General features: G+C 40.1%; 1 protein-coding gene across 1 annotated transcript in view; it reads right to left on the bottom strand.

The window, feature by feature from the left end:
• Positions 1 to 237: 237 nt before the first annotated feature.
• The window catches only part of ca10a (carbonic anhydrase Xa), a 240247-nt gene continuing 214693 nt past the window's right edge, over positions 238 to 25791 (bottom strand). Inside the window, exons 5-9 of the mRNA XM_034569647.1 lie at positions 19168 to 19263; positions 12354 to 12426; positions 8604 to 8758; positions 7869 to 8043; positions 238 to 1199 (exon numbers count right to left, since the gene is read on the bottom strand). Coding sequence (XP_034425538.1) covers positions 1177 to 1199; positions 7869 to 8043; positions 8604 to 8758; positions 12354 to 12426; positions 19168 to 19263 — 522 coding nt within the window. The 3' untranslated portion in view covers positions 238 to 1176. The remainder of the gene's footprint in view (positions 1200 to 7868; positions 8044 to 8603; positions 8759 to 12353; positions 12427 to 19167; positions 19264 to 25791) is intronic.

The raw sequence follows: 25791 nt of genomic DNA, 5'->3' as shown, positions 1-25791 counted from the left end.
GCGGCTGATAAGCTTTGTCTGTATCACGGAAAACAACGCTAAGTGAGCCAGGCTGTTTCGGATGCTCTGTCAAGGAAACGCTACCATGAGATCTCGGGTGATTTCTCTGTGGTGCTGGCGTTATTGAGCACGCCTGTAAGGGTTATATTGACATATCAACACATTTAATATGGAACGGTACAAAACAGGTACAGATACAATAAGTCAGATCCTCATATAGTGAAGCATTTTCCAAAGTGAACTTTTCAGACACATTTATTGGGCTGATAACATTACTCAAACACAGTGTATGACCATTGTAAACAATAAAACAGAAAAAAGGCATCAGCTCAGACTGAGAACTGCTCCAGAATTCAAAGTGTGCCAAGCTTTTTAAATTTCTCAACTCCTCTTGATATATCTTTTCAATGTTAATTCATTACGTTTCTTTACATATTGATTTTTCTGCAGTATTGATAATTATAATATGTACAAACGAGGCCAAGACACTGGTTGCTCTGAGGCCGTAAGAAAGCCTGTAAATATTTACTCGTCTCCCATGACATGACTCTAGTTTTGGAAAATGACAAGGTAAGGCGGTGTTCCCTCTCTGTTGGTTTTTCGCTGACTGCATGCCTTGTTCGTGACTGTAATGAAACGTCCGTGTGAATCGAGGTGACTTCACTTTTAAGTCTTGACCGGCAGGGTGGGGGCAGTGACTTAGTCCTTGGATTTTCCCGTTGATAGCAACATCTTTATGTACAAAGGCTTTAAAGTCCCAACGTTGTCCTAGTGGTTGGGAGGCTATCAAATAAATGCTTCAACTTTTTTTTTTTTTTTTAAGTTTCTTTCCAAGTGTCTTTTTTTTTGTTTTCTCCCAAAAAAGTATTGGTATCAAAATGTCCGTATAGATATAGTCGTACAGTGGGGGAAAGGACTTGTTAGCATGTGTTAGATCGAGGGTTCAAACAGTTCTGTATGTATGAAAAGAGGAGTCTCTTTGCTCGCAATGCAAAGTCCCTTAATTCGGATAATGTCTGGTGTTGTTTGTCTTTATACAATGCCATGAAATAATCTTAGATGAGATGCAGCCTCAAACCAGGGTTCACCTCCTCCGTCCTCCCCTCCTTCCCCTCGCCTCGTCCCGCTCCTGCTCTCCATCTCTGACACTCGTTTTCCATGCTCATCCAAGGGAGGCTACTTTAGCAACCACTCGTTCACTGGAAGAGAGGAGAAGGACAGGAGTGAGAATAGTGATTTATATATGCGGCTCTCAACACAGTTCAACTGCTCCCCCCCCCCCCCCAACACACACACACGCACACGCACACACACACGCACACACGCACACACACCATATTTCATCTTTAGCGATTACATACAGTTTAAAGAGGAACGGCACTCTAGTGAATGGAATGAATGAGCCTTGGTAAGTGGTGGTAGGTGGGTGCTGTTTGGGGAGGGGAGGGGGTGGGGTCTGAATTGTTTTCATTACGATTTGAATGGCAACCTTGACAGAAAATTATACCGGGCACAAGGAGACGCCAAGAACCCGAGTAAACATTGTAATTCGATGAAAAGGAGCCTCTCTGCTGTGAAAGAAGGGATTTATTAAGAGAGTGCTATCATAATCATATTTCCTTTCATCGGGCGTGACACATTAAACAGTAAACAAACAAATACATACACAACATTATTAGCTCCCGACCTCCTCCCCTGGGGGGGGGGGGGGGGGGGGGGGGGGGGACAACTGTGTCTTGGTGCTTGCGCTCTAAAGGTTGACCGTACACAAATAATCAGAGATATATTTTCCCTTTTTAAGTTCATTTCAAAGGCCTTCAAATCTCCAAACAATTAAGCAAGCAGTCCTGCAAATGTTTATTTGGCTTTCTATGTCTTTGTTTTATTTATTTATGTATTTCCTGGTTTGCTCTTCGAAGTTTGTTTGCTGAGGAGGGTCTGAGGTGGATGGGCAGGCTCGAAATCTCCCCACAACTGCTGCACTGAATAAGAATTTCATCTTTTAAGGTGCGAAAGAAGGTTGAGTCAAGCTGCACAGGGAAAGAATATGAGAGAGAGAGAGAGAGAGAGAGAGATGCAGAAGGAAAGACAATCATGATGCGTGTCCGCCACAGTACAGCAAATCCTGGGGGCAAAAAAAGAAAAAGAGGAAAATAACACAGTGACTAGCGGAGACTTGGGCTACCTCTCGCCTTAAGCGTATTTTCGCTTCAGGGGTGAAAGGGAACATTCTGTGCACCAGATATATTGGCTGAAACAGAGCAGAGGAGATGACAGACTGCGGGCAACACCTCCCAGGTTGCAGTGAGCTGTGACAAGCCAGATTTTAGCCAGTTCTGTCAGTCAGAGCCAAACAGGTGTTCTGACTGTCCATGCCGTCTCACTTTGTGCCGCCTGTTTCATTTCCCCCTTCACTGTAACAACCATCAGCTGACTCTCAGCTCAGCAATTCAATTTGATATGAAGTTCATCAATTATAATAGTGAGCCCAGATCAAGCAATAATCCCCTGGAATTCATGTAGATGCTGTTTCTAAAACAAATTACATCGGGAGATTTAGGAGGAATGTTCGCCCCTGAAGCTGAGTTTAGCGAGTGAAAATACATTTTGCTTAATGACCAAAATATACATCTTGTCAGAAGTTCACAGGACGTAAATAGCTGCAGAAGCTGCAACATATCTGGGTTTAGCGAATTAACACCTTTGAAGAGAATTGCCATGCATTTTAAATTATAATTCTGCTATACTGCAACTTGGGCCTTATTGTTTCAAGTTCCTTCCACTATTCCTATCATTAATATAAAATATTGTTCTCATCAAAGTGACTGCTGGGATGTGGGCAACATTGCTAAAAAGGTAACCTCATGGAGCCCCGGAACAGACAAAAGGCAGTGAGAGGTTGTCAGGTAGTTTAAAAATGTAACTGAATATAAATACGTAATTAAAATCAGACTGAGGAATATTTTAATGATGCCTGCAGGGAAATGTCTTTGTTACAACTGCTCAACGCTCAGTTAGGAAAGAGGAAGTAAATAAGTAAATACTTGTTTAAAATAGTCAATGTACAATGCAGATGTGCAAAAATGTATGTGCAAGGAAAAGTCCAAAAATGGAAAAGTACATTAACAGTAAATTTACTGTGATGTGCCAAGATGTATAAAAAAAAGTGTAATGTGGGTCAATGATTTAAAGTAGTTTAGCAACAGAATACTGATGGAAATGTGCTGAAAGAGGAGAAATGGCCAAAGGAAAGGAGGACCTCCTGTGGAGCTCTTCAGCCGAGAACACAACTGCCGCCCCAGTGCTGCTGCACGGCATTTGACAAACATCAAGTGCTGCACCCAGCACCAACAGGAAGCGTCAAGTTGCAGCATGCCAACAGCACCAGCTTCCGCTCTCAGGGGAAATAGTGTTTTGTTCAGAGCAAGCAAGGCTGGGAATAGGCCAGTTGCGTGAGTGGCCCAGCTTCTGTGTGGGTTGTACATCTAAAATAATAGTGGTGTCTGTTAGTCTCTGGCTGTATGTGCTCCTCTGGCTCACCAGAGTACTCTTCAGAGTGTGGCCAACATTGTTGATGATGGAGAAAAGTCTTAATGTCATCGTCCTCTCTACAACCACATGCACCCCTAGGACTGAGCCAGTCTTCTGAGTCTTTTTGAGTCTATTGATGTCAGCCACCTTCAGGCTTCTGCCCCTGTCCACTACAGCGTTGGACCTTGCCCATAGAGGCACCCTTATCACCTGGTGCGCCGGAATGGACAACAGTGGTGTCACCGTTGATGGGTGGATATTGATCAAAGTGGACAATGTCAGGCTACATGTCAAATCTATTGAAGAAACACTTAAGCTCATTGGCTCTGTCATTGTGACCATCTGACTGCAGTCCTGTGACCAATGATGGTGCTTCTTCCTCTCCAGACCTTCCTGGTCTGCCTCAGCCTCTGCTCCATCTTCCTCTTACAGGCTTCCTTTCCTTGTCTGATATTCACTGACGGCTTTTACTGGATCCTATTTACTGCCTCCCTGCTCCCTGACCTGACTGCTCTATTCTTCTCTTTTAGGAGTGCTTTGATGTCCCTGGTCACCCAGGGCTTGCTCTTGGGAAAACTGTTTTGGCTGAAGCAGATTTGTCCACACAGAAGCCGAACAGCCTGTCTTTCAGTGCATCTATGGCCTCACCAATAGGCATGGGAAATACATTCCAGTTAGTACATCGAAAGTGGTCTTTTAGAGCAGTGTATGTCTCCTCTGATCACAACCCCTTCAGTCTTGACGGGGGTGGGATGATCATTGACATGGGTTCATGTTTCTGGTCTGAAGATGAACGAGGTTGTGTTTGGATCTTGTAGGCTGAGGGAGATCGATGGCGCTGCACTGGTAGTGCAGTCCACAAACTGAGTAAATGTGAGAATTCTCAGCCCTTTAGCTCCTTTTTAGTGTCTTGGCCCACATTCACTGTTAAGTGACTGAAGCACAGTATGGATGGTGCAGTTTTGTCATGAACATTAACTCCAGCTACATTTTGGTGGAACTCCCCTTTTTACCTACTGATTACAGATACAAAGGTATGAAGTATAAAGTTTTATACTTTTTTCATTTTGTTTTAACAATCAAAGTAACTGAATTACCCAGAGTTGTAATCAATATGTAATCAATTCTTCATTTTGGGGCTACGTATGACCAGACCTAAACTGAAGAAAAGGTTATTGCACATCAGGAAAATGTAAAAAGAAAAGCAGTGGAGGACGATACTGATTGGTCGGGAACATAATATTAAAGAAAATCTCAAATGCAGGGGCATTTAAAGCTTCATAAACAAGTAAAACAACTTTAAATCAATTCTGAAAGGTAAAGGTAGCTTGTTCAATGTCTCAGGCAGTGCAGAACTGTGATACATTTTCTTTTCAGTTAAGATTCTGACTCCAGTTCAACTAGATGTTGCTTTTTTTTGGTAAACATTTAAACTCACTCAGTCGGAATCCCAATTTTGTGATGTGTGTTCTAAGTTCTCATTTAAATTTAAAAACGTTTTTACTCATCCACCCATTAAAGTCGGTGAGACAAGGAATGAGAGCAAGCAGCGCACCGGGGCCATGTGGGGAAACAGACGTGTGCATTTGTGTCATCAACATGGTAGTTGACATGGTGATGGTTAATCGTGTTTCCAAGTGGGAGCATGTATAATGAAAACTACAATGGGCCAGCAAAGCTTCCTTGAGGAATGCCATATTAATCACAATGAGTCTCAGATATGTAAGAACGTAGCGCAGCAAAAAAGTTAAAGTTGCCCCCCCCCCAACTTAACGCTGTCTACCCCTGAGACTCCAGAAGTGTTTTGTGGACTCAAACACTTCACCAACCCCTTCATCGGCACAGTGGAGAGTAGATAATGTGTGAATTAACATTTTTCAGTGAACTATCCCTTTAGGTAAAGACGGCCATGCTTTTAGAATCCACAATATTTCTCTGCTGCAAGAGGCAGATTAGAAATTAGAGGTTTGAGCTCTGACGTTTAACAACCTGCGGGGGAAGATGCCTTAATTAAGACAGCAGTTTACCATCGTTTCTTGGGGGAGTGCTTTCTTCCAAAACTGACAGTGTTTTATAAATCCATCACCAAATTCGTTGTTATGAAGACTGGGAACGGGTTATCGATTTAAAACAATGTCAGTTATGGAAGAAAGCACTCTGGGGTTAGTCTTCTGAAATTAACTTGAAATGGGCTTGTCTCTCTTTACTGTCGGCGTTATTGACAATTCAAAGTTGAAAGATGATAAAGGGAACAATTTCCTTCCTCTCCATCTTCTCTCAGCTTTTCAACTAATTATTTTCAGCTGATAAATTACAGCAGTTTTCCATGATTTGTAAATTAGTTGTGTTCTTTTGTGTTGAATTGTACCTCATGAAAATATCAATTGATCATTAACGTTGTCAACAAGTTAATTGGTTAAGCCAGTTATCTATGGATGAAAGGTATTTACCAGATTTGCAATCAATATCGATACCTCTTGTAATAACTTTGAATCAGTGTCAGTAATCAGAGGAAAATTATTTTATAATGACTGATCGGAACACTGGACATAAAATCTTTAAAAAGTTGCATCCTTTTTTGGGAGGGGGTAGAGGGTCACAGTGAGTTGTGCTTTTCTCAGTATTCTACTGTGTGTTAGAACATTTCTAAAAGGAACATGAGGTGAAAGGTGAAACTACCACCTCCTCTTTTAAGTGTGTCCACTGGAAGATGAAAAAGTGAAATGAGGAGAAGACTAAGTGTCTGCGAAAGATGAAGTCATTCAGGTTTCAGTTCAAAACAAAAAGCTGAGACCATGCTCAGAAATAGAATCATTAATATAAAATGTTTAGCTAGGGAGAGATCCAATATAGTAGAGTGCGAGCTTTATTGGCTTGAGTCTGGGGCTCTCTATGAATGACTGTTTTTCAATTTTCACCGGGTAGTTCCTGCCATTATGTGGATGGGAAGCTGTGCGCTGTGTCATTAGTGTGTGAATGAGAAAAATTGCCAGTGAGAGGGTTAAAGACAGATGAGAGTGGAGGGGCAGGAAAGTCGGGGGAACAATAATCATGTTAGTGACCATTTGACTCAGCAGCTGTGGTGTTTGAGTGGACGGTCAGTCACACTGGAGTGAGTTCAGCGTAGACACTACTCCAAAGATAAACATTAAAAATGACTGTTCAAACTATCTTACCCTCAAGTAATGGGGAAGATATTCTTAGCATTATCACAAAGACAGTACCTTATTATGGTTCATAGTATTTCTCCATTACTGTCTTGTTTTCCATAACGTATATAATACAAAATTACAATTTTACATGTCGTTTGGCTGATACTTTAATCCAATGCGACTTACAATTAGTGCATTCAACATCTATGAGGGGCCATTTAGGGGTTCAGTATCTTGCCCAAGGACACTTTGGCATGCAGATGGGGGAAGACTGAGGTTGGACCGTTGACCTTCTGGTTGGAGGACGACCACTCCACCCCTCAGCCACATTTCATTAACTTTTAATTACCAAGCTGCAATATTAAGTTCGAGATTAGGTTCGAGGTTAGCGACAACAATGAAACAAGCAGAGTTACTTTCCGCGGTCAAGAGGGTCAAGAGGGCTGTCGTTTGTGAAAACCCAGTCAAGCCAGTTGCCACTTAAAATGTTACACTATTGTATCGCGACTGGCTTTTCAAAGTTTTCACAAATGACGGCTCACTTAACTCACATTCATCCACAGTTTCATGGTCAACATCCATTGTGTGGCTTTGGCATTGGTGTTTTCTGTTAAAGTGCTCCTGTGAGAGGACTCGGCCACTGTAGGTTTACTCTGGCTGAACTGTTGTCTTGTTTACAGCCCATCTCACTCTTATTCCTTGCTCTGCCGGATTATGTTGTAGTGATGTTGGCATATTTTCAGATCTCCACAAATCCTTTGTTGAGTGCATAATTATCATAAACAATAGACGATGGCCACTTGTATAGAAATATCCACAATCTAAAAAACATAATTTACTTCAGAGTATATAATATTTGGTGAACACCTATTAGGGTGATGAATATAATGTGTTGACTAATGAAATGAAGCTGTGGTTCAAGAGGAAGAGTGGGCCATCCACTAAAGGGAAGGTTGGTGGTTTGATCCCAGGGTCCGTACATGTTGAAGTGTGCTTGTGCAAGAAACTGCACCCGATGCACTGGATGAATGTTTACAAGGATGGGTGAAAGTGGCTCATGGTGTAAAGTGCTTTGAGTGGTCGTCAAGGCGACAACAGTGCTACCTAAATGCAGTCCTATCATGTAGCTGCACGATGGAGACAGAGATAAACAAGCATCAGTGGGAATTAGTTTGTCAGTTCTACCTCGGTACTGGAGCTTCTGGACCCGGTTGTTGGGGCAGTCCTTGCCCTGCATGCTGAAGTTGATATTGGTGCGGATGCAGCGGTTGTTCAGCGGCTGGACCGGGCGAATGTTGTCGCTCATGCTAAGGAAGATCTGAGATGGCTGGTTCTGGCTCAGCAGGCGCAAAGAGTGCATCTTAAATATAATAGGGAGACAGGGAAAGAGACAAATAGAAGAGAAAAGTATGCATAGGCACCATGGAAATGTGAGCCTGGCGTGAATCCACTGCATTATAGGATATTAGAGGGAGAACATTTCAGAGTAAAAGCATGATTATTGAGCTGACATAACCTTTTCTTTAATTCATGATTTATTGTGTAATAAAAGAAACCATTAATGAATTTAAAAATTATTAAATGTTACATATGAGAACTTGAATGAAGCAATATTCTTTTAACACATTTTTTTTATATTTGCAATTTGAACCATTAATTGACATTCATAGTTTATATATAAATTATTCATAATTCTGCTCTTTATTTTCCATGAAAACATCGAATGGAATTTTGTTCTTTTATTTAACGATTCATATATTGATATGCAAATTTATGAATGTATATATTAATTTTACAATAAATTATTAATTGATGACATTATTTATAACCAAACATGTGACACTAATGGTCCTCCATAGACATGTCTCTACAGCAGAGAAACATCCTTATTTCAGGTGTGGATTGGTGGCGAAGGCTCACCTGCATACGTGTGAGATACACAGGCTTGTTCATCAGGAGCCATGTGACCGTCTCAAAGCACGGAGGGATGGTCATCGATCCCTCATATGTGATGAAACTACTTGTGTCTGGGTAAATCTCCTCTATGTTCAGGCCAGTCAGTAGATACGCGTCATCTGCAGGGAGAAGGGGATTATTATGTATTAACAAGAGGATGATACAGCACTGTAGTTTTTTAACAGGCCTGCAAAGGTAAAAATAAGTATTTCACAAAACATTAGAGAAGAATGAGGAAAAACAAACAATTTGTGATTAATTTCTGTGAAACATGGCCACAATCTTTGGACCCAGGTTCACAACTTTTCAAAATAAAAGCTGGCTTGATGGTGCAATGATTGAGATTAGTACCCGAAACACCAGAGAGGGTCTGTGTCAGTCAGTGAAATAAAAATAATCCAATTATGAAAATGATCTGGCAGGACAGATATGATTGCATAATTGCTGACCACTGCTGTAGTTTATCCAAGGTCGTTGAAGAAGACATTTTCAACTCAGTCCACAGAATAATGGCACAGTTTGCCTGATGATAAGATTTTTATTATTATTGAAAGTATCACATGATCATAATCGCACCAAATTTGACAATCCACTTCCCTTGGCCATTAACAAGACACATGCCATGTATGAAGCAGAGATATGCATTCCACATAGACAGACAGACAGATGTTAATTAAATTAGTCATTAGATAATAGGGCCCAAGTGGCCAGGTTGAGAACCACAGTGTAGTAACACACACATGCATGGAGAGATAACCTGGGTATTTATATTCCCCCACATGCTCAAGAACCTTTGTGCAGGGAATTTTCTTAGCAATTTGGTACATGGGACTTCTATTAAAGCTACTATGATCAGTATCTTTATATTATCAGTGTTATCAGTATATTATCAGAATCTCATGGGGTAAACTTTGTTAAAGCAGAATCCAATACAATTGAAGTCTTTAGACATAATAAAACAACAGAAAAAACAAAAAATGCCTCTATACTGCTCGTGTGGTGTCACCCAAGTTTCCGTAAGCCACGGCATTCATATTGACTCGAAATGAGGTCATTTACACAGTGTTTTAATCCTAAAAGTCCACCAGAAGAGGCTAAACTAGTGGATGTTAGCACATCTGACGGTCCGTGACATGTCGGTCGGTCATAGCTGACATGATTTCCATAGTTGTGGTAAACATTTCCATATTAACAGCGAGCTCCACCAATCAGAGACGTGGCTATTATACCTGAGGATTGTGGGTAGTGTAGTATTTCTCCTTGACATCGCGAATAGAACACATTTTTTTCAAACGCAGTTGTTATTATATAGACTTGTGGCGTTAACAAGAGCATATAGCATTGTTTCACGATCTTGTAGCTTGTGGTAAGTTTACGTTGGATTGTTACAGTATTATGGCATCAAAATCTCTATAGCATTTTCACGGGAGTATATATAGTGTATTTGAAAAATAAAAGGAGCAGATGAGGAGTAATTTCAATAATCATGTCTGGGTTGGTCACTAAACACTGAGTTTTTTTTTGTGGGAACTTAATAGACTACACTCTCCTCTTAGCTTGCACACAATAAACTAAACCCCCCCCCCCACACCCCCTCATCACACACTGAGCTCATCTTTCAAAACATTTTCTCCCACTTCTTATCCACACATATCATTTACTGTTCTGTGAATGACGGGCTGCTGGTGATGCAGCACAAAAGCTCTTTTATCCAAACTGTCTCCACTGTCAGGACTCTAATTAGACAGACTGCAACTCTCTCTCCTCCTCTTCACACTTCAATAGCATGCTCCCAATAACTTGTCATCTCTTGGGCCTCTGCTGACAAATGGGCTGCGTATTTTTGATGGGGGTCAGTGTGGTGGACCATTGCAGCTTTAATGCGAATTCTATTGTGTTCTGCATCACTATTACATACTGCACCTTGTAAAGAGTATTCATGAAAATAATATTAATTTATGAGAAGGGCCAGCTTAAACTGACAAAATCCCTGTTCTCTGTTCTGCTCTATATGCTATTACGCCTCCACCTACAAAAGCTGAAGAACAGATCTATCACTGATCTTTGATGGTGTGGCTGAGATAAATAATTCTCTTTGGATGGTGTGGATGTGTTCACATATGTGCTTTTAAAAAAGAGTTAGTCAGGCAGCATTACTGGCTGAGAGGGGATGTGCTTAAGGACTCATAAGCTTGAGGGGGCAGTGTGCGACTCTGTGTGTGTGTGTGTGTGTGTGTGTGTGTGTCAGTGGGTGTGACATGGTGTATCTAAGGGAGTTTTGACAGCTGTCAGAATCCATGCTCCTCTTCAGCTCCTCCAGCTGGACCCCGAGGAGCAACCCCACCAACCCTCGCCGGCAGCCTCTTGCGCCGCTCAGTGCCTCTGAGACTCCTCCCTGCCACAAGGGGTCAGTGTGTTTATGCAGCTACTCACTGCTCCCCCCATTAATCCAATTATTTGTCTCTTTTTTCAAGGTAGCCCCGGGCCATCTCTGTGCCGATGCTGCTTCTGCACCATGGCAGGCTGGCGGAGGGAAACCTCGGGAGAGCGGCTGTCGACTGCTGCCTAACATGCTTCCTCACCAACATCCTCCTCCAGCTATCAAGAGTTCTCATGCAGGCCTCTCATCATCCCCGTTCCGCAGCATCCCTTGAACTGTCACTTTGAAATAAAAAAAATGATGCTTGGAGAGAGACAAAAAGCAAGGCGCCTGTTAAAGTAAAACCTATTTGATTGGTGAACAATTGACTGTTTGGTAAAGTCCTCCCTCAAACAGCACTTTTCCAATCACAGCCCACGATATCTCAGAATGGCTTAGCGGTCACGGTTGTTGTGGTCTTTACATGTTGAAGAAGTCAGCAGGGGGCTGTGTTGAGAGGGATGCAGTATCCTACTATCCAGACTATCTGTATTTCTGTCTGTCCTTTAATTTTCGATCATCTACAAACTTGATGGATTTGCTGCTGTGTGAATTTGATGCAATTTGGACACAATATTACAAACATTTATATAAATAAAGATCCTCTGCAGCAGCCAGTGGGGGTGGGGCAGTGTGCCTTCAGTCTGTGGCCCGAGTTGAACGAGTTCTACATCCTCAGATAAACTACAGCAGCGGTCGGCAGCTGGGTCAAACCACGAGTCCGAATCGCTGCTAGATTATCTTGATCATCTGAATTTTTTTTTTCATCAGACATTCAACGGTGTCGCGGGTACGAATCTCCTTCATGGCAGCAGCATTCTTATCAATTTGTATACAAAGTAAAAGCACAACGTTCATTTTGTGTCTGCAATGCTATGTATGAAGCTGAAATACAGAGGTTTTATTTTGAAGTTGTGAACTTGGGTCTGAAGATTGTGTTGATGGCTTAAAAGACCTCTGGCTATGAAAAAATAAATAGCATTCAAACTGACATGTAAGCCACACACACGAACAGTGAAAAACATTGACTATGAAATCATTTCAGATAAACCAGGTAGGATGAACACAAAGTTTTCTAACTTCACTCTGCACCATAGACTGTTTATAAAAAGCTCTGCACACAACGTCCAGCATACAAACAATAAAAATAGAGAACAGTAAATTGTACATCTGTTTGAGGAGCATTAACACAGGCTAAGCTAACAGCCCAATACGAAGTTGCAGGTTTATTGAACAGCTAACAACAAAAAGTAGTACAGATGTTTCGACATTTAGATTTCTTCGTAGTCACTTACTTTTATATGTTATTCTTGTTATGGTGTCTCTGTTCAGCATTCGATTCAGGAACGAGTTCGATGCCTCTGCAATCTGGATTAAAGGGACAGGAAGAAAAGGGTTTATGTTACACTTGAAAAAGTAATAAACTGACAACTGAAAAATAAACTCAATTCAATTGACTTAGTCCAGCATCTGAAGGATAACGCCAGTGTATTTTTTACCCATCACATTTAACGCTCATGAAATATCTAAACCCACTGATGTATTTTGCACCGTCAGAAGCTCCCACACTCTCCTCTACTGCTGCTTTGCCTTCTGGAAAACAAAGGCTCCCACTGTTTTCAAGACACCATTAGAAACAGCTCACAGCCACACACTGTTGCCATGACGAATCATATTCCATCTTTTTAGAAAACAAATACATTGTGCTTTTGCTCTAAAGCAACTTCACAGAGGATCAAAACAAGTTTCAGTCTATCAGGGATGAACGTGCCAGGATCCAGCGACCCTGCTGAATGTTACCATCCATTTTTCCTTAAGCTACATGTAGCCTCTCCCCTGCCACCACAACGGGGTCACAGCAATGTAACAGGGCCAAAAGAAAAGAAAGTGAACATTTAACTTCCCATTAAAGTCATATTTCAGAGAGTTAAATGAGAAGATGGATGATTGTACTTTATGTACTTTATGTGTTTGGATACAGGACATGCTGAGTATTTAAATATGGTCTGTATTTATATAGAGTTTTAACGCGCTTTGCGGTACAGTTTTTCCATTCACCCACACACATTCATACAGTCATATTTCTCTATGACACATCAGACACACACTCAGTATCTTGCCCATGTACACTTCGGCACAGGATTGGGTCGAGGTAGGGAATGGGGAGACTGGGATCAAACTGCCGGCCTTCTGGTTATTGGATGAGCCGCTCTACCTCCAGGGCCACAGCTGCCTCAAAGTTGTTGTCTTTACATATACTTTTTTTTGTTGGTGACGTCTTTGCAAACTACATTTTAGAAATGAGACAGCTGGATTTTTAAAAATAATTTAACTAACACAGGTCTTTAATTGGTGTTGCAAACAAGTGGGACAGATGTTTAGTAATGCAAACTTACTTAATTACTTACACACACACCAACACACACACCAACACACACACCAACACACACACCAACACACACACACACACACACACACACACACACACACACACACACACACACACACACACACACACACACACCTCCGTGACTTCAGATGACTTTACATTGACTTACATTGAGTTCCTCAAAACTTACTCCAAACTTAACCATAGTTACTACTTGCCTAACCCCAACCTTAATCTAAACCTTAACCCTAATCTTAACCAAAACCTAACCTTAAAACATCACTTTTAAAATTATAGATCTTGCTTTTTGTCCCCATGAAGAAGAATACACATAAAACACGAGTAATACCTGGACCACACACACACACACACACACACACACAAACAAGACTAAAGAAACTTGACCCATAAACTGCACCAAGTTAAATGACTCCAATAGCTGAAAGGCATTTTCAATTCTTCAATGTTCAGTGAAGTACGAGATGCGTGGGGCAGTTCCCAACTCAGAGACATGCTTGCTAATTGTTGAAGGAAGCATATCATACTCCCCTGCCATTCTTAGACTCTTCTTTCCCTAACGCCATCTATACCTTACTCAATGAGATGTGTTTGGGCAAAGTGAGCAAAACGAGATGTGCTTGTCCTTGTCCTCCTCTCCCTGCAACTGAAATTACTTTAGCTCTACCAGAAACTCAAGCTGCTTAGTTTTCCTACTTTCTGTTTCTTTCCATTTGGTTGCTTTCTTAGAAAAGCAGCCAAGGGCAATTCACTTATCCTGTCTCTTCCATTCCAGGAATGTCCTCACATTAGGTGGGAGAGAACTACAGCCGTAGGGCCTCATGGTCAGACACAGGATAACCATGAGACACATTTTAAAGATCCACATGTTTCTCTCTGTTACATCAGTCAACATTGAAGTGGGTGCTTCATTGGGAGAAATGGCCTTTCCATTCTCTGTAAAATCCGACCCCAATGTCTGTCTGTGGACTGAGAGTTTAGTTTTCACCAGTTTCTCACGGAGCTGCAGTCACCCACTGCTGTCCTAAATCGTGCCTCACGACTCCATGCCTAGAATAGGTGGTGGGGGGTATTCCTGGCATTTTGAGTCACAGTGGTGAGATCGGAAAGTTATAAAGCACAAGTCTGTGAAAAGTAGGAAAAAGAACCTCCTGCTCTGAACAAAAATTTGGATAATTACCTGCACCACACTACTACAGAGTGACTTGATCAAACAGTCAGCTGGGTGGGTGTGTGAGTGGGTGGCAGGTGAGTAGTCATGTGTGAGCGTGATTGTGTTTTTTCATGGGTTCTTTGGATAAAACCGCAACAGGCCTGAACAAAATTGTCTTCCCTTCACTACCTCTGAATTTGCAATGCGAATTGCGTTGGTAATTTCAACAACTTTTGCAACGACCTTCACTGAATGTTGTGCTCTATGTATTTTTTAAAGGGGGTGAAAAAAAGTAGTGTTGTAAAATAGTTAGGTCCTTTTTGGTATAACTGTTTCACAAAGGTTTAGTCTAAATAGTTTTAGACATTTTACACATTGGTGACCACAAACACTATTAATACTTTTAAATCAAAACAATTCTAAATCACTCAACAATGTGTTGGTTTATAAACTTATCGTACAAATTGGCAAGAACAAGATGGAAGAAAGATTTTCCCCTTCTGAATGTGGATGGCATCACAACATAAGACACATGGGGAAATGTAAAAAAGGTTGGTCTAATTATCCTAGGATTTAAAACCTGTTTCTGATGCAGATCTGATTTCTGATATAAACTCATAACCGTCTGTTGGTCAGTTGAGTCTGGGGGAAGTCAAGTGAAAGATATAAAAATGTTACCACTGTAATACAGTCACTGACCACCATCCTGCTTTCCACTGTTTTCTAACCCTGTTTTACATCTTGAACATGACAACAGAAAGCTAAGGTGTCTACTGGCAAAGGGAAAGGAAAATCCTTTCATAGCAGGTTCGCCTATGTTTTAAAAAAAACATGCATGAACGTGCTTAGTTGCTGAAACAAGGGTATATATTCTTTTTTATGTTTTTTAAACAAAAACATTAATCTCAAAATGAGAAGAGATGATTTATGCAAGATTTCAGCTAATCTCCATCTGCAGACCTTGGGCAGGTACACGCTAAAGCTAAAACACACCAAATACTAAAACATTAATTTACATACAACTTATAAGTTATACAGAAAAAATCTACGAGTACACATCAGCATATACCAGCACATTCATTCAATATATCGAAAAATTGCAATTAAATACAATAAAAAATCGGAATCACTTTCAAATTATTGTTGACATGACAGAGAAAATTTAAATAAATTTGAAACATTTTTTTTAAACCACGGGGAGTGAAAGTCTGTGCAAATTTTAAGCTGAGCTGGAAGCATATTCCAATGTTTGAGGGCCGTAAATGAGAAAGCAGATTGCACAAAGGCAGTCCCCCGCAGAGGGAAGTTTAAGTCTGAATTTAGAGCAGATCGAGATGTTCTGCTCATTTGCTCCGAGCGGAGCAGAAAAAAATCTGGCGGAGCAGCGTTGTGCATGATCCTAAATACCAATCGTACTTCTGAAAACAGAATGAGATTTTGAAAACTGCAGAGGTTGTATTTAGACAGTAAGTGACAATGATGGTAATTTAATGATTTTCTGTAAAAAAAAACATTTTAAGGTTTGTTTGAAAATAATCTCCATTGGTTTCAGTTCAGTCGTACTGGCCTGAGACCAGCAGGAAATAAAATAATAAAGATGATGAAAAAAGTCACCATACTATGCAAGACACTGCTTCCAGATGTGTTTTATTTTTTACTGCTATAGCTCCTTCTGAAAAAATAAAAAAAACAGTTTCATGATATTTTTACAATACTATAGATTTATTTGCTGGTATGGCATAAGGTACTATGAAACCAATTACCCTTATCTGTTGCTGCGACAGAGAAGAAGCTAGCCAGAGGTGAGAAGCAGTTTAAATCCCAAATGCTCAGCTGTTGTAGTTGAGAACATAATAACCACACCACAGCTACTGAATTTGTGTAATACTTAATGCAGGGTACGCTGACTATATTATTTTCAGGTTTCCAAAAATTTGAAGTAAATCAAATATGAATCAATAGAACAGATTAGATTGGATGTCACTAACACTGTGGTTGTTAATTTAATTTGTTTGACCCTCAGGTTTTTACACAGGCTTCTTTACCAGATATCTAGCGCAGATTCTCATATTCAGATCAGGTTAACGTGCTGCTAGCCTCGAAACAACTCTTACTAATGACCCAAACTTTATTTTCCAAATTTTGTTGCCTTCTGAAACCTCTTTACAAACTTTGCCCTTTGTGTTTGTCAGATGCACAGCACCTAAGCAATGAATGGATTTTCCCTCCTACGCACTCTTCTGCTGGTTAGATGGGAGAATCGAGGAGGGTTGACCTGGGTCAGCGTCTCCTCTGGCTCTTCAAGACTAAAGGATGGTCCCTTTGACTTCTCAGCCTTGGTGTTCACAGTGCTGAGGACGTTGGCTAGCGCTCTGATCTCTAAGCCTCTCATTCAAGATGGAAACCTCTCACACACAGCAAAGAGACATGGGAGTGCTGCCACCACCCTAGCACTGCTGCTCAGCTCTGACATAAAGCCAAGGAGCACATTGTTTTGCTCAGCAGGATAATTGGATTGCTAATTGTTTGTGGGAAATGTGCAGGCTGAGCAGCAGAGTGACGGAGTGGGAGCCCTGCAACCATCATGCAGAAACAAAATTTCACCTCCGACTGAGTTCTTTAACCAATATGTGGCTTCATATTCCAGTGTGATGAATCCACCCCAAAAACAATGATGTTGAAAATGAACATATTTTGACAGATTTGTTCAGTAGAAACACCAAAATCCATGCGGTAACATTCGATTGTACCTCATCCTCATCAACCGCCCTGAACACTTTCTGCATTGTTGAACCTCCCTTTAGTTACTGGCATTTTGCATAGATGCATGTCTTGGCTAAGTCATATACAGTTTATTTTCTTAGAAAAGCCGCCAAGGGGAATTCAGTTTGATGTTCTGAGACACAGAGTACACATTTAAGATTGATTCAGGCTTTGTGCATATAGGATCTAAATTTATCTAAACCTTTGTAGCCCGACCTGCAATGACTGTTCTGGCAAACAGAACTGAATAATGTGGGGAACCTTTTTCCTATCAAGGCCCAATTAAATTTTTAAAACATCTTTCGCAAGCCAAACTAAATCATTTAACACAACTCACTAACCTCTCTAATGCGGCAGCTGGAACTTTCTTTCTTTGGCAAGGCATCTGATGTCAGATGGCAGTGATGGTGAAGCTACTCACAGCTGGTTTCAGACAAAATAACTTGCTCAAACAAAGCCTCACTTTGGGTAGTACCATGCATGACTTGCAAAGACAGGAACTTCTCCCTTCGTATTAAATTCAGCACAGATCCCACACAGAAAAAAGGTTGTAAAGCTACAGAAGTTGGGCAGTACTTGTTATATCTGTTGTTTAATAGAGGGCGACAGAGAAACTCCAGCAACTTCTTGTAGTGTCCTTCAGAGTTCTCATAATATCTTTATCATGTCATTAATCTGATGTGCGATGAGACAATCACTTTAAAGCTGAGTTTTCCTTTTTGGTTAAGGAGCAGAGGATGTTGCACCTTTTTTAAGCCCTATGAGAACAATTGTGATATGTGACTATGGGCTGTACAGACAATTTGATTGACTGATTGATTGAGTAAAAAAATACTCAGAGATTGGTTTGTATTATGATTGAATACCCATTTTCGGTTGTGTCTGTTTCTTCTGTCTGATACGTGTATTTAATATCATCAAGGCTTTGTTAGAGGCTCATGTCATTATTTAGAGAGTCATACAGCCAGTCATTAAAAACTATCCTCAGATAAGAAGACCAAGAACCAGAACAACAGATTGTTGGTTCAGCGACAGAACATGTGGCCCCCACAGACCCCCCGATATCTGCATATGATCTGTACGTTCTCCAGGAAGTCTGCAGCAACCTAACTGCTAAGTACCTTGACAACCTGTGTGAACTTGTACCAATAAAAGGTGGTCACACCAAATTTGTATTTGATGTAATTTTTTCCGTATTCACTGCACATTGCATTAACAATTTATGGCATGGTCAGGGGAGTGTCAGACTTTGAATAAGTTAGTATTGTAAAATACTGAAAATGTACTGATGTATAAAATGTGTCACTGCTACAAGTCTTTTTTTTAAAGACATTTTGACATGTCACAGTTATAAAATGAATGATGTCGGAATTGCATTCGGCTTCCATTTCTCATGGTGGACATGTCAAAAACAATGATCCAGTCACTGTGTGGGTTATTGGTAATACCTGTGCTTTTTGTAAATCACAAGTCAAATTGCACTTAACATAATGTCAAGCCCGTTTTTATTTTGCTCCACATGTTCAATCATATTTATATGATGTAGCCAACTTGTAATGCTTCAACACTGACTAAACCAGATCATTGTAGCTCAAATTCAGAACGTGCAGAGGAATGTAAAAAAGATAAAAAACAATGTGACAGTCAGTATTATGGATTTCCAGTACAACCCATTTCGAAATGTCGTCCTGTAAGCCACTGGGGCATGTCAACATAAAATGTAATTATTGTGAGTGAAAACAGCACATTGGCAGACAGGCAGTTATTAAAGATATTTGAGACTTACCTTCATGAATATGGACACTATGACAAGTCCGTTGGGGCTTTTAGCAGCTTCTGTATAGTTTGTGTACAGCTCATGATTGTAGTGGATCAGTTGAACCTGAAACATATAGAAAAGACATGCAGAGAAATTGAATGAAAAGAAATCACAATTTTTCTGGCCGATAGATGCGGTGATCGTAAGTATGATCTCCACACTGAGGACAAACTAAATATATCAGAGTTAAACACACTTGTATAAAATCTATACCCGGTTGCCTTTAGTCAATAATCTCTCATTCTGTTAAACCCCTCCACCCTACTGCAACGCGTCAGATGTTTTTAAAGGGGAAAATCGATGTCGGATCAAATGTGTCCCATGGATTCACGCTCAGTTTAATAAGAAGCGCTGGTGTTCAGAACATTTTTATACTCAGTGTAGATGTGGATAGAAGTAATAAGGGATATAAAAAGGCAGGGATGCTGTCGTCGTTTTATCCAAGGCCAGCCGGCACTAACAGGGTGAGGTGAGACTGTATAAACCATCTCCCGGCATGAGGTTAACGTTTCCCTGACACAGCTGCTTCATCCACTACAGCTGTTAAATATTCCTGCATTTTAATGATGTTTGGACGTGGACAGGATGTACTGCCCCATTTCCAAGCAGTAAAAGTGGGTTTAAAGTGATTTTAAGGAAGTTCCTCCTGAATGACAAAATGTTGTCCAATGAGTTTTGACAGATTTTTAATAAATATGACCACAGAGAAATCCTCCTGTATAGCTCTTCATTCATCCTGTTGCTTTCTTCAGGAGTGAAATGATCTCAGTTTGCTAGTTCCAGTTGCTACGATACACTAACAAGACATAACAGAACCACTGCCATGTTTGACATCTTGGGGTCAGGGGGGTAAATTGTTTTTCTTCACAATTTTCTCTCCAATTTTGGTAGAGGTTGACTTTTATTTTATCAGTCCATAGAAATCTGTTCCAGAACTCCAGCCACTTTCCTTGGTGTCTAGCCTGGACTTTAAATTTTTGATGGGTACCAGGGGTTTACATCTTGTGGTAAACCCACTGTGGTTCTGTGCATAAAGTCTTGTGGAATCTGACTAAAGCATTCTTGATTTGCTGAGCATCATAAATTAGTTTTCCTTCACCATACAGATGATGCACTTGGACGTGCCAGTTTCTAGTTTGCCCCTCTTTAATGTAGGCTGCCATACTGCTGGGTGTTTCTGTAGATATGTACAGACTTACTTTGAGCCTTATAATTATCTTCTGTACTTTCCTTTTCCTCATATTGACACTTGACTCTGAATCAACTCTGAAACACAGGTCTTTTGTGGATTAACTTAAAGTAAAACACTTATAGATACCCAAGACACATTTTGCAGCCAAATGTATGAACCCTTGGAATTTGCACACTAAATGGAAACTGTCCTATATTTATATTGCACTTTTCTAATCTTGATGACCACTCAAAGCATTTTACAGAACAGTTTTTTTACACAGTGTAAAAATGCCATGCTATTTTATATATAAATCTTTTTATGACTATTAAAACTTTACTAAAACACTGAAAAAAGTGTAAAATATGGGACGTTACAGTTTACTCACAGGCATCTTTGTGTATTTATTAAACTTACCGTGATACCAAAAACCTGGTTAAACCCTTGCAACAAGGCTTAAGACACTATCCAGCAGTGCATTGCATCAGTCAATCTAAGGTGTGCCGGCCCAAATTTTGGTAATGTCGCAGAAATGTAAAAGTTTGTCTCAAACTTGTGGATTATTTACACATCATATTAGAGCCAAGCTAAAACATCTACCTTTAAAACATAGACACAGACATAGAACAACTTGCAATGCAGGAATAGCTCAAAGTAGAGTTGGAGTAACAGATCTGTTGGATAAACAAGACAAAAATAAATCGGTAAACAGATTTCCCTGTCAGTACGGTTACAAAAGTATAACTGCAGCGCTCTTTCAGAGTCCTGACTTTTAAAAAGTAAAAAAAATAAAATGTACGTGCCACTGGTCCTGACTTAATTTGTCAAAACTTAACCATATTACTGAAAGATCTAAAGATTCATATCTATTGCCTTTTGGCTGAAGCACTATATGTTTTATGGTAATTTACACAAAGAGCCACTATGAATATAAAGGCAGTAAAGCTCACATTTTTGGAGCACAAAAGTAGGGTAATGATTTTCAGATCTTTCCCAAAGGCCCCTCAGTCTTTCTCTCGTCACCTTCATAAACTTCTCATCCTCGCTCATTGGCAAAACACTCGGCACATACTGTACTGGCGGATATAAATAAACAAATGCAAGAGGAGAGTAATTATGAAATGCTCGATTGGGGGAGCGCAGAGCGACAGAACGTCTATAAATGCAATCAAGGCGAGAGAGGAAGTGATTAGGGCGCCGCGCTGATCTGATTAGATTTTTAGGTGAGAGTGGCAGAGGCAGCCAAAAGAACTCATCCACACTCCCTCAATGACAAACTGCACAAAGTTTGCTGCTGCTGCTGGGCAATAAAAGGCCAGTGTGGGCCACAATAAAGTGAGAACGTCGGCCAAATAGAGACGAAAAAGAGGGAAGATTCAAAGAGAAAGAGGGTGAAAATAGAGATTGTAATTAGATAGAGAAACAGTTGAAGAAAGGGCAGAGGAGAAGAGCTACTGCTCGTTGGCCAGCAGCACTACATCATTTATCACAGTGTCCGTCTCCTCAAACAGACTCACACTAACTACAGGATACAGTAACACCTCTACACAGCTGAGAGGTGCAGCCCTATAACATCCTGTTCCCACTTTGTTAGCAATATTAGCAAACAGCATTTAACCACAATCTTTGTTGGCATTCAAATCCAAATGAAAAGTGATAGAGCCAATAAGCAACAATCTCATCTCGTTAGCATCAGCATTTGTTCCACTAGCATGTGTAAATGAACCGATATCCATATTTACTTATACTAGTCTCTACACCTGTACTGGATAGTAAACCTAACAAACTGTCATTTTAAACAAGATAAAATATGTTTTTTTTTAAGAATCCGACGCATTTTGTCACAATCACACGAGGCTTTGGCAGCAAAATTTCACTTTAACCCTCAATCGATATTTTTACAGGGGAATTTGATTGTGAATACATTAATTTGTTAATTGCATTGGAAATGTTTTGGACCAGTAAGAACAGGTTTGGTGATGCGCACTTCGGAGGAGGAGATTAGCTGTATAATGTAAATATTAGAAATTGTGTAAATAAATATGATAAATAAAAGAACTACAATTATGTAAGCAATGAAACTTCAAATTTGTATCCAGAATTACAGAGGTTGAATGTAAAAGTAGCCGAGATATAAAAATAAAAGAAAAATGACAAAGAAAAATATAAAATTGTTGTAATCATAAACTACATATTTAACTGGAGTTGATCAGAGTCATTTTCCAATAATTTGTATGTTATTTAAGAAAGCAGAAAACATGTATAAATACTACAGCAATAAAAAAAAGGAGAAATTATGTAATCTGTAATTACTGGCATAATTATTAAAAAAGAATTGTGTTTTGAATTCATGATACTGAATCTAGTTTTTTCTGTCAGATGTGAACTCCCTCCCTGATCAGTCCCAGAACATCCATGACATGATTTGGCAAAACATGAGGATATTTTATTAACTAAATGCTTATAAGTAAGTAAATTAATGAAGCATAAATGAACACATAAGAAAAGATGTGAATCGAGTAACAAATCTTTGAAAGTGGGGCTGCCCAACCGATGGCCTCACTCCAATGGATGAAGTAGACATTTCTAAAAGGCTCTGGCAAACAGAGAACTTGGCAGATAGTGCCGCCTCTCTGCTGGTGTCTCGGTCTGTTGAATTAAAGACTCTGTTCTACACTCACTTTCTTTTACTAGTGAAATTATCCTGTAACATAAATTCCCAAAATACAACCAATCAAAATGAGTCTTATTGCACAGCCAAAAATAATAAAACCTGTGCTCACTCAGTTTAACATTGATCTACCAAGTGAACCTGATTTCTGATTAAGATCAAGCTGCACATGCATCTTGATCTTAATATATACTAAATTAAAATTGTTTACCTTTCCAATATTTGCTTTCACTTTTTTCTGCACAACATTGCATATATGACCAGGCAAGTTTTCACTTTGACATAGTTTATAAAGCATCACATGCTTTGATCAAGCCGGCATATCTTATTGTCATGTCTATTGATACACTCGTTATACACTTGATTGTATTTAACTGACAATACAATTTCACTTTTATCTTCACTTATATTTTAGACTTAATTCTTTATTGTGCTTTCTTTTTTACTGTATTCTATTACACGTTATATTGTTCTGTACTGTTATCTTGGAGCAAGGTGGCAACAATTTTACTTCAGGATAAATAAAGTCTTATCTTGTTTTTTAGCGGGGCATGTAGTGGTTAGCCTCGTATCACAGTAGCTAACCTAGAATATCCAATGACCACCAGAGTAACCTATCCATTTGTTATCAATTTGAGCTTCACCCATGGAGGATTGTGGGTAGAGGCAGGAGTGTGAGTCTCTAGGCTTATTGAAAAGCCCAGCTTGGATAGATGGCAGTTACAGTGCTGGCTTATCATTGGCCTGATCAGTAGCTGGCTTTGGCAAGGATATAACCCCCACTCCCTTCTCAGTAGTCTTCATTTTTCCTCTTATCGTTTTGCTGTTTCTCAATAGCTACTCAATTTCCTTAAAATTCTATAAAAACATGGATTGCCCCAATGAGTTAATGTATCTGTCTTTCTCCCGATGTCTTTCAAACAGCCAAAAGTGATGGTCACCACCAGAAATGACACATTTTCTGCCTGAATGTTTTGCACATTGGTCATTGGTCCCTTCCATTGGAATTTAATGCTTTTTATGGTGGAAAAGCCTCAAAAGATCCACATCACACCAAAAGGCCAGTGACACGTTTTCAGGTGAGAAGCTCCATTGAGTGGCAGCGGTTTGAGACAACGCTGATCTGAGTGTAAAGGGTCATGACGGCTTGGCTGGTCAGTGCTCTCAGGAGTGTGTGTGTGTGTGTGTGTGCATGAGTGTGTATTTGTGTGTGTGTGTTGGAGAGGAGGGTGGTCATGACAGTCTCTTTATGGCATAATGGCCGGTCTGGCCCGTAGGGCAGGGAAATATGAAGGCAGCAAGTCGATAGCGGAAGAGAGGTGTTCAACATTAACGGTGAGAGGGGGGTTTAAAAGCGCTGGAATTCGAAATGACTCTCTCAATCTCAATTCCCAGCCATCTGTCCTTCCTCCTTCAGATTAACTGCAGTGTAGATCCATAAAACAAACAAACGGACGAGGTCTGCTACCGCACCAATCCCACTCTGGTTATGCACACGGAGGACCTGGTTTTTATTCAGATGTTTTACTGGATGATAGACGACAGCTGAAGCTATAGAAATCATCATCTTTGTATCCATCATCTGGGTTAACACACCACTGTGCTAATCGATCATAATCTCAAATTAAGTTAGCTTTGTTTATACCGTATTTATTTTGTAAATGTAGTGATGTGTTTTTAATTGAAGATCTACCACAAGCACCACACAATGAAGATGTAGGCGAAATGTGCCATTTAATAGGGATTAATGTGCCATTTAATAGAGATTAATGATAAATCAAAGAGAATAGGAACGCGCTCTCCTAATGGAAAGCTCTGTGACCAGCGATAGTAGCTAGATGTGATTTTTCATGTGTGCGACTGTGTTTGAAAGGGGACATATGAGCTGTGTGTCTGTGATTGATGGGGCTTTGAAATGTTTGGAACAGCTGCCTATGGCGAATCCTTCTGAAACACTTGACAAGAGTTGTAACAAATACAGCTGGATCCTGTCTGCAGCAAAGAGCGCTGTCTCCTTCGCTTTGTTAAGGCTAACTTTTTTTAACAGCCGTCATTGTTATTGTCATTCTGTCTCTGCGTGCACAAATATTATTTGAACGCACCACGTACAGTTTTTTGGTCCCTCGCCAAATAGTTTCTTCAGAGGAGGTAAACAACAGGTGATAACGGGTAAGGAAGGTGATGGAGTTAACAGCCACTCAGTGATTGCTTTTCAATATATGCTTTTATACAGTACTTTCTATTGTAGTTCTCTAATATAGATTAGGAGTGGGTGAACCGTTTTTGCTATCAAGGCCATTTCCATTTTAATGAATCCTTCACTGGCCATTATCAGTTATCACACATATATTATATTCTATATTTTGTAAATGTATTTGTGTCTATTTCCCGTTTGTTTATTTTGTTTTAACTATTATTTGTGATTGAATAAAAAGGAAACTACACAAATATATTATCCTTATGGTATATACTTTACTTATCTGTCCAAATACGAGGGCTGGAACTGCCTCTACTTGTTCTGACTTGATATGGTAGTGATGATGATGAGGCTCGTTACATTGCCAGAGCGACTCATTTAAACAAATCCTCACCTTTGGTAGAGCCATGCTTGTCTGGCAAAGACAGCAGTTCTCCCTTGTATCAAACTCTGGAGAGATCCCACACACTAAGTCAGGCGGGGTTTGCTTTGGTCATTGTTGGACAATTCCTGTGGTTTCCTTCAATGTTTTTCAATATCTTGAGTCAAAGC

This window comes from Hippoglossus hippoglossus, chromosome 19 (assembly GCF_009819705.1).
Source record: "Hippoglossus hippoglossus isolate fHipHip1 chromosome 19, fHipHip1.pri, whole genome shotgun sequence".
NCBI lineage: Eukaryota > Metazoa > Chordata > Actinopteri > Pleuronectiformes > Pleuronectidae > Hippoglossus > Hippoglossus hippoglossus.
The sequence above is the reverse complement of the archived record's forward strand: the minus strand, read 5'-3'. Positions and strand labels throughout refer to the sequence as shown.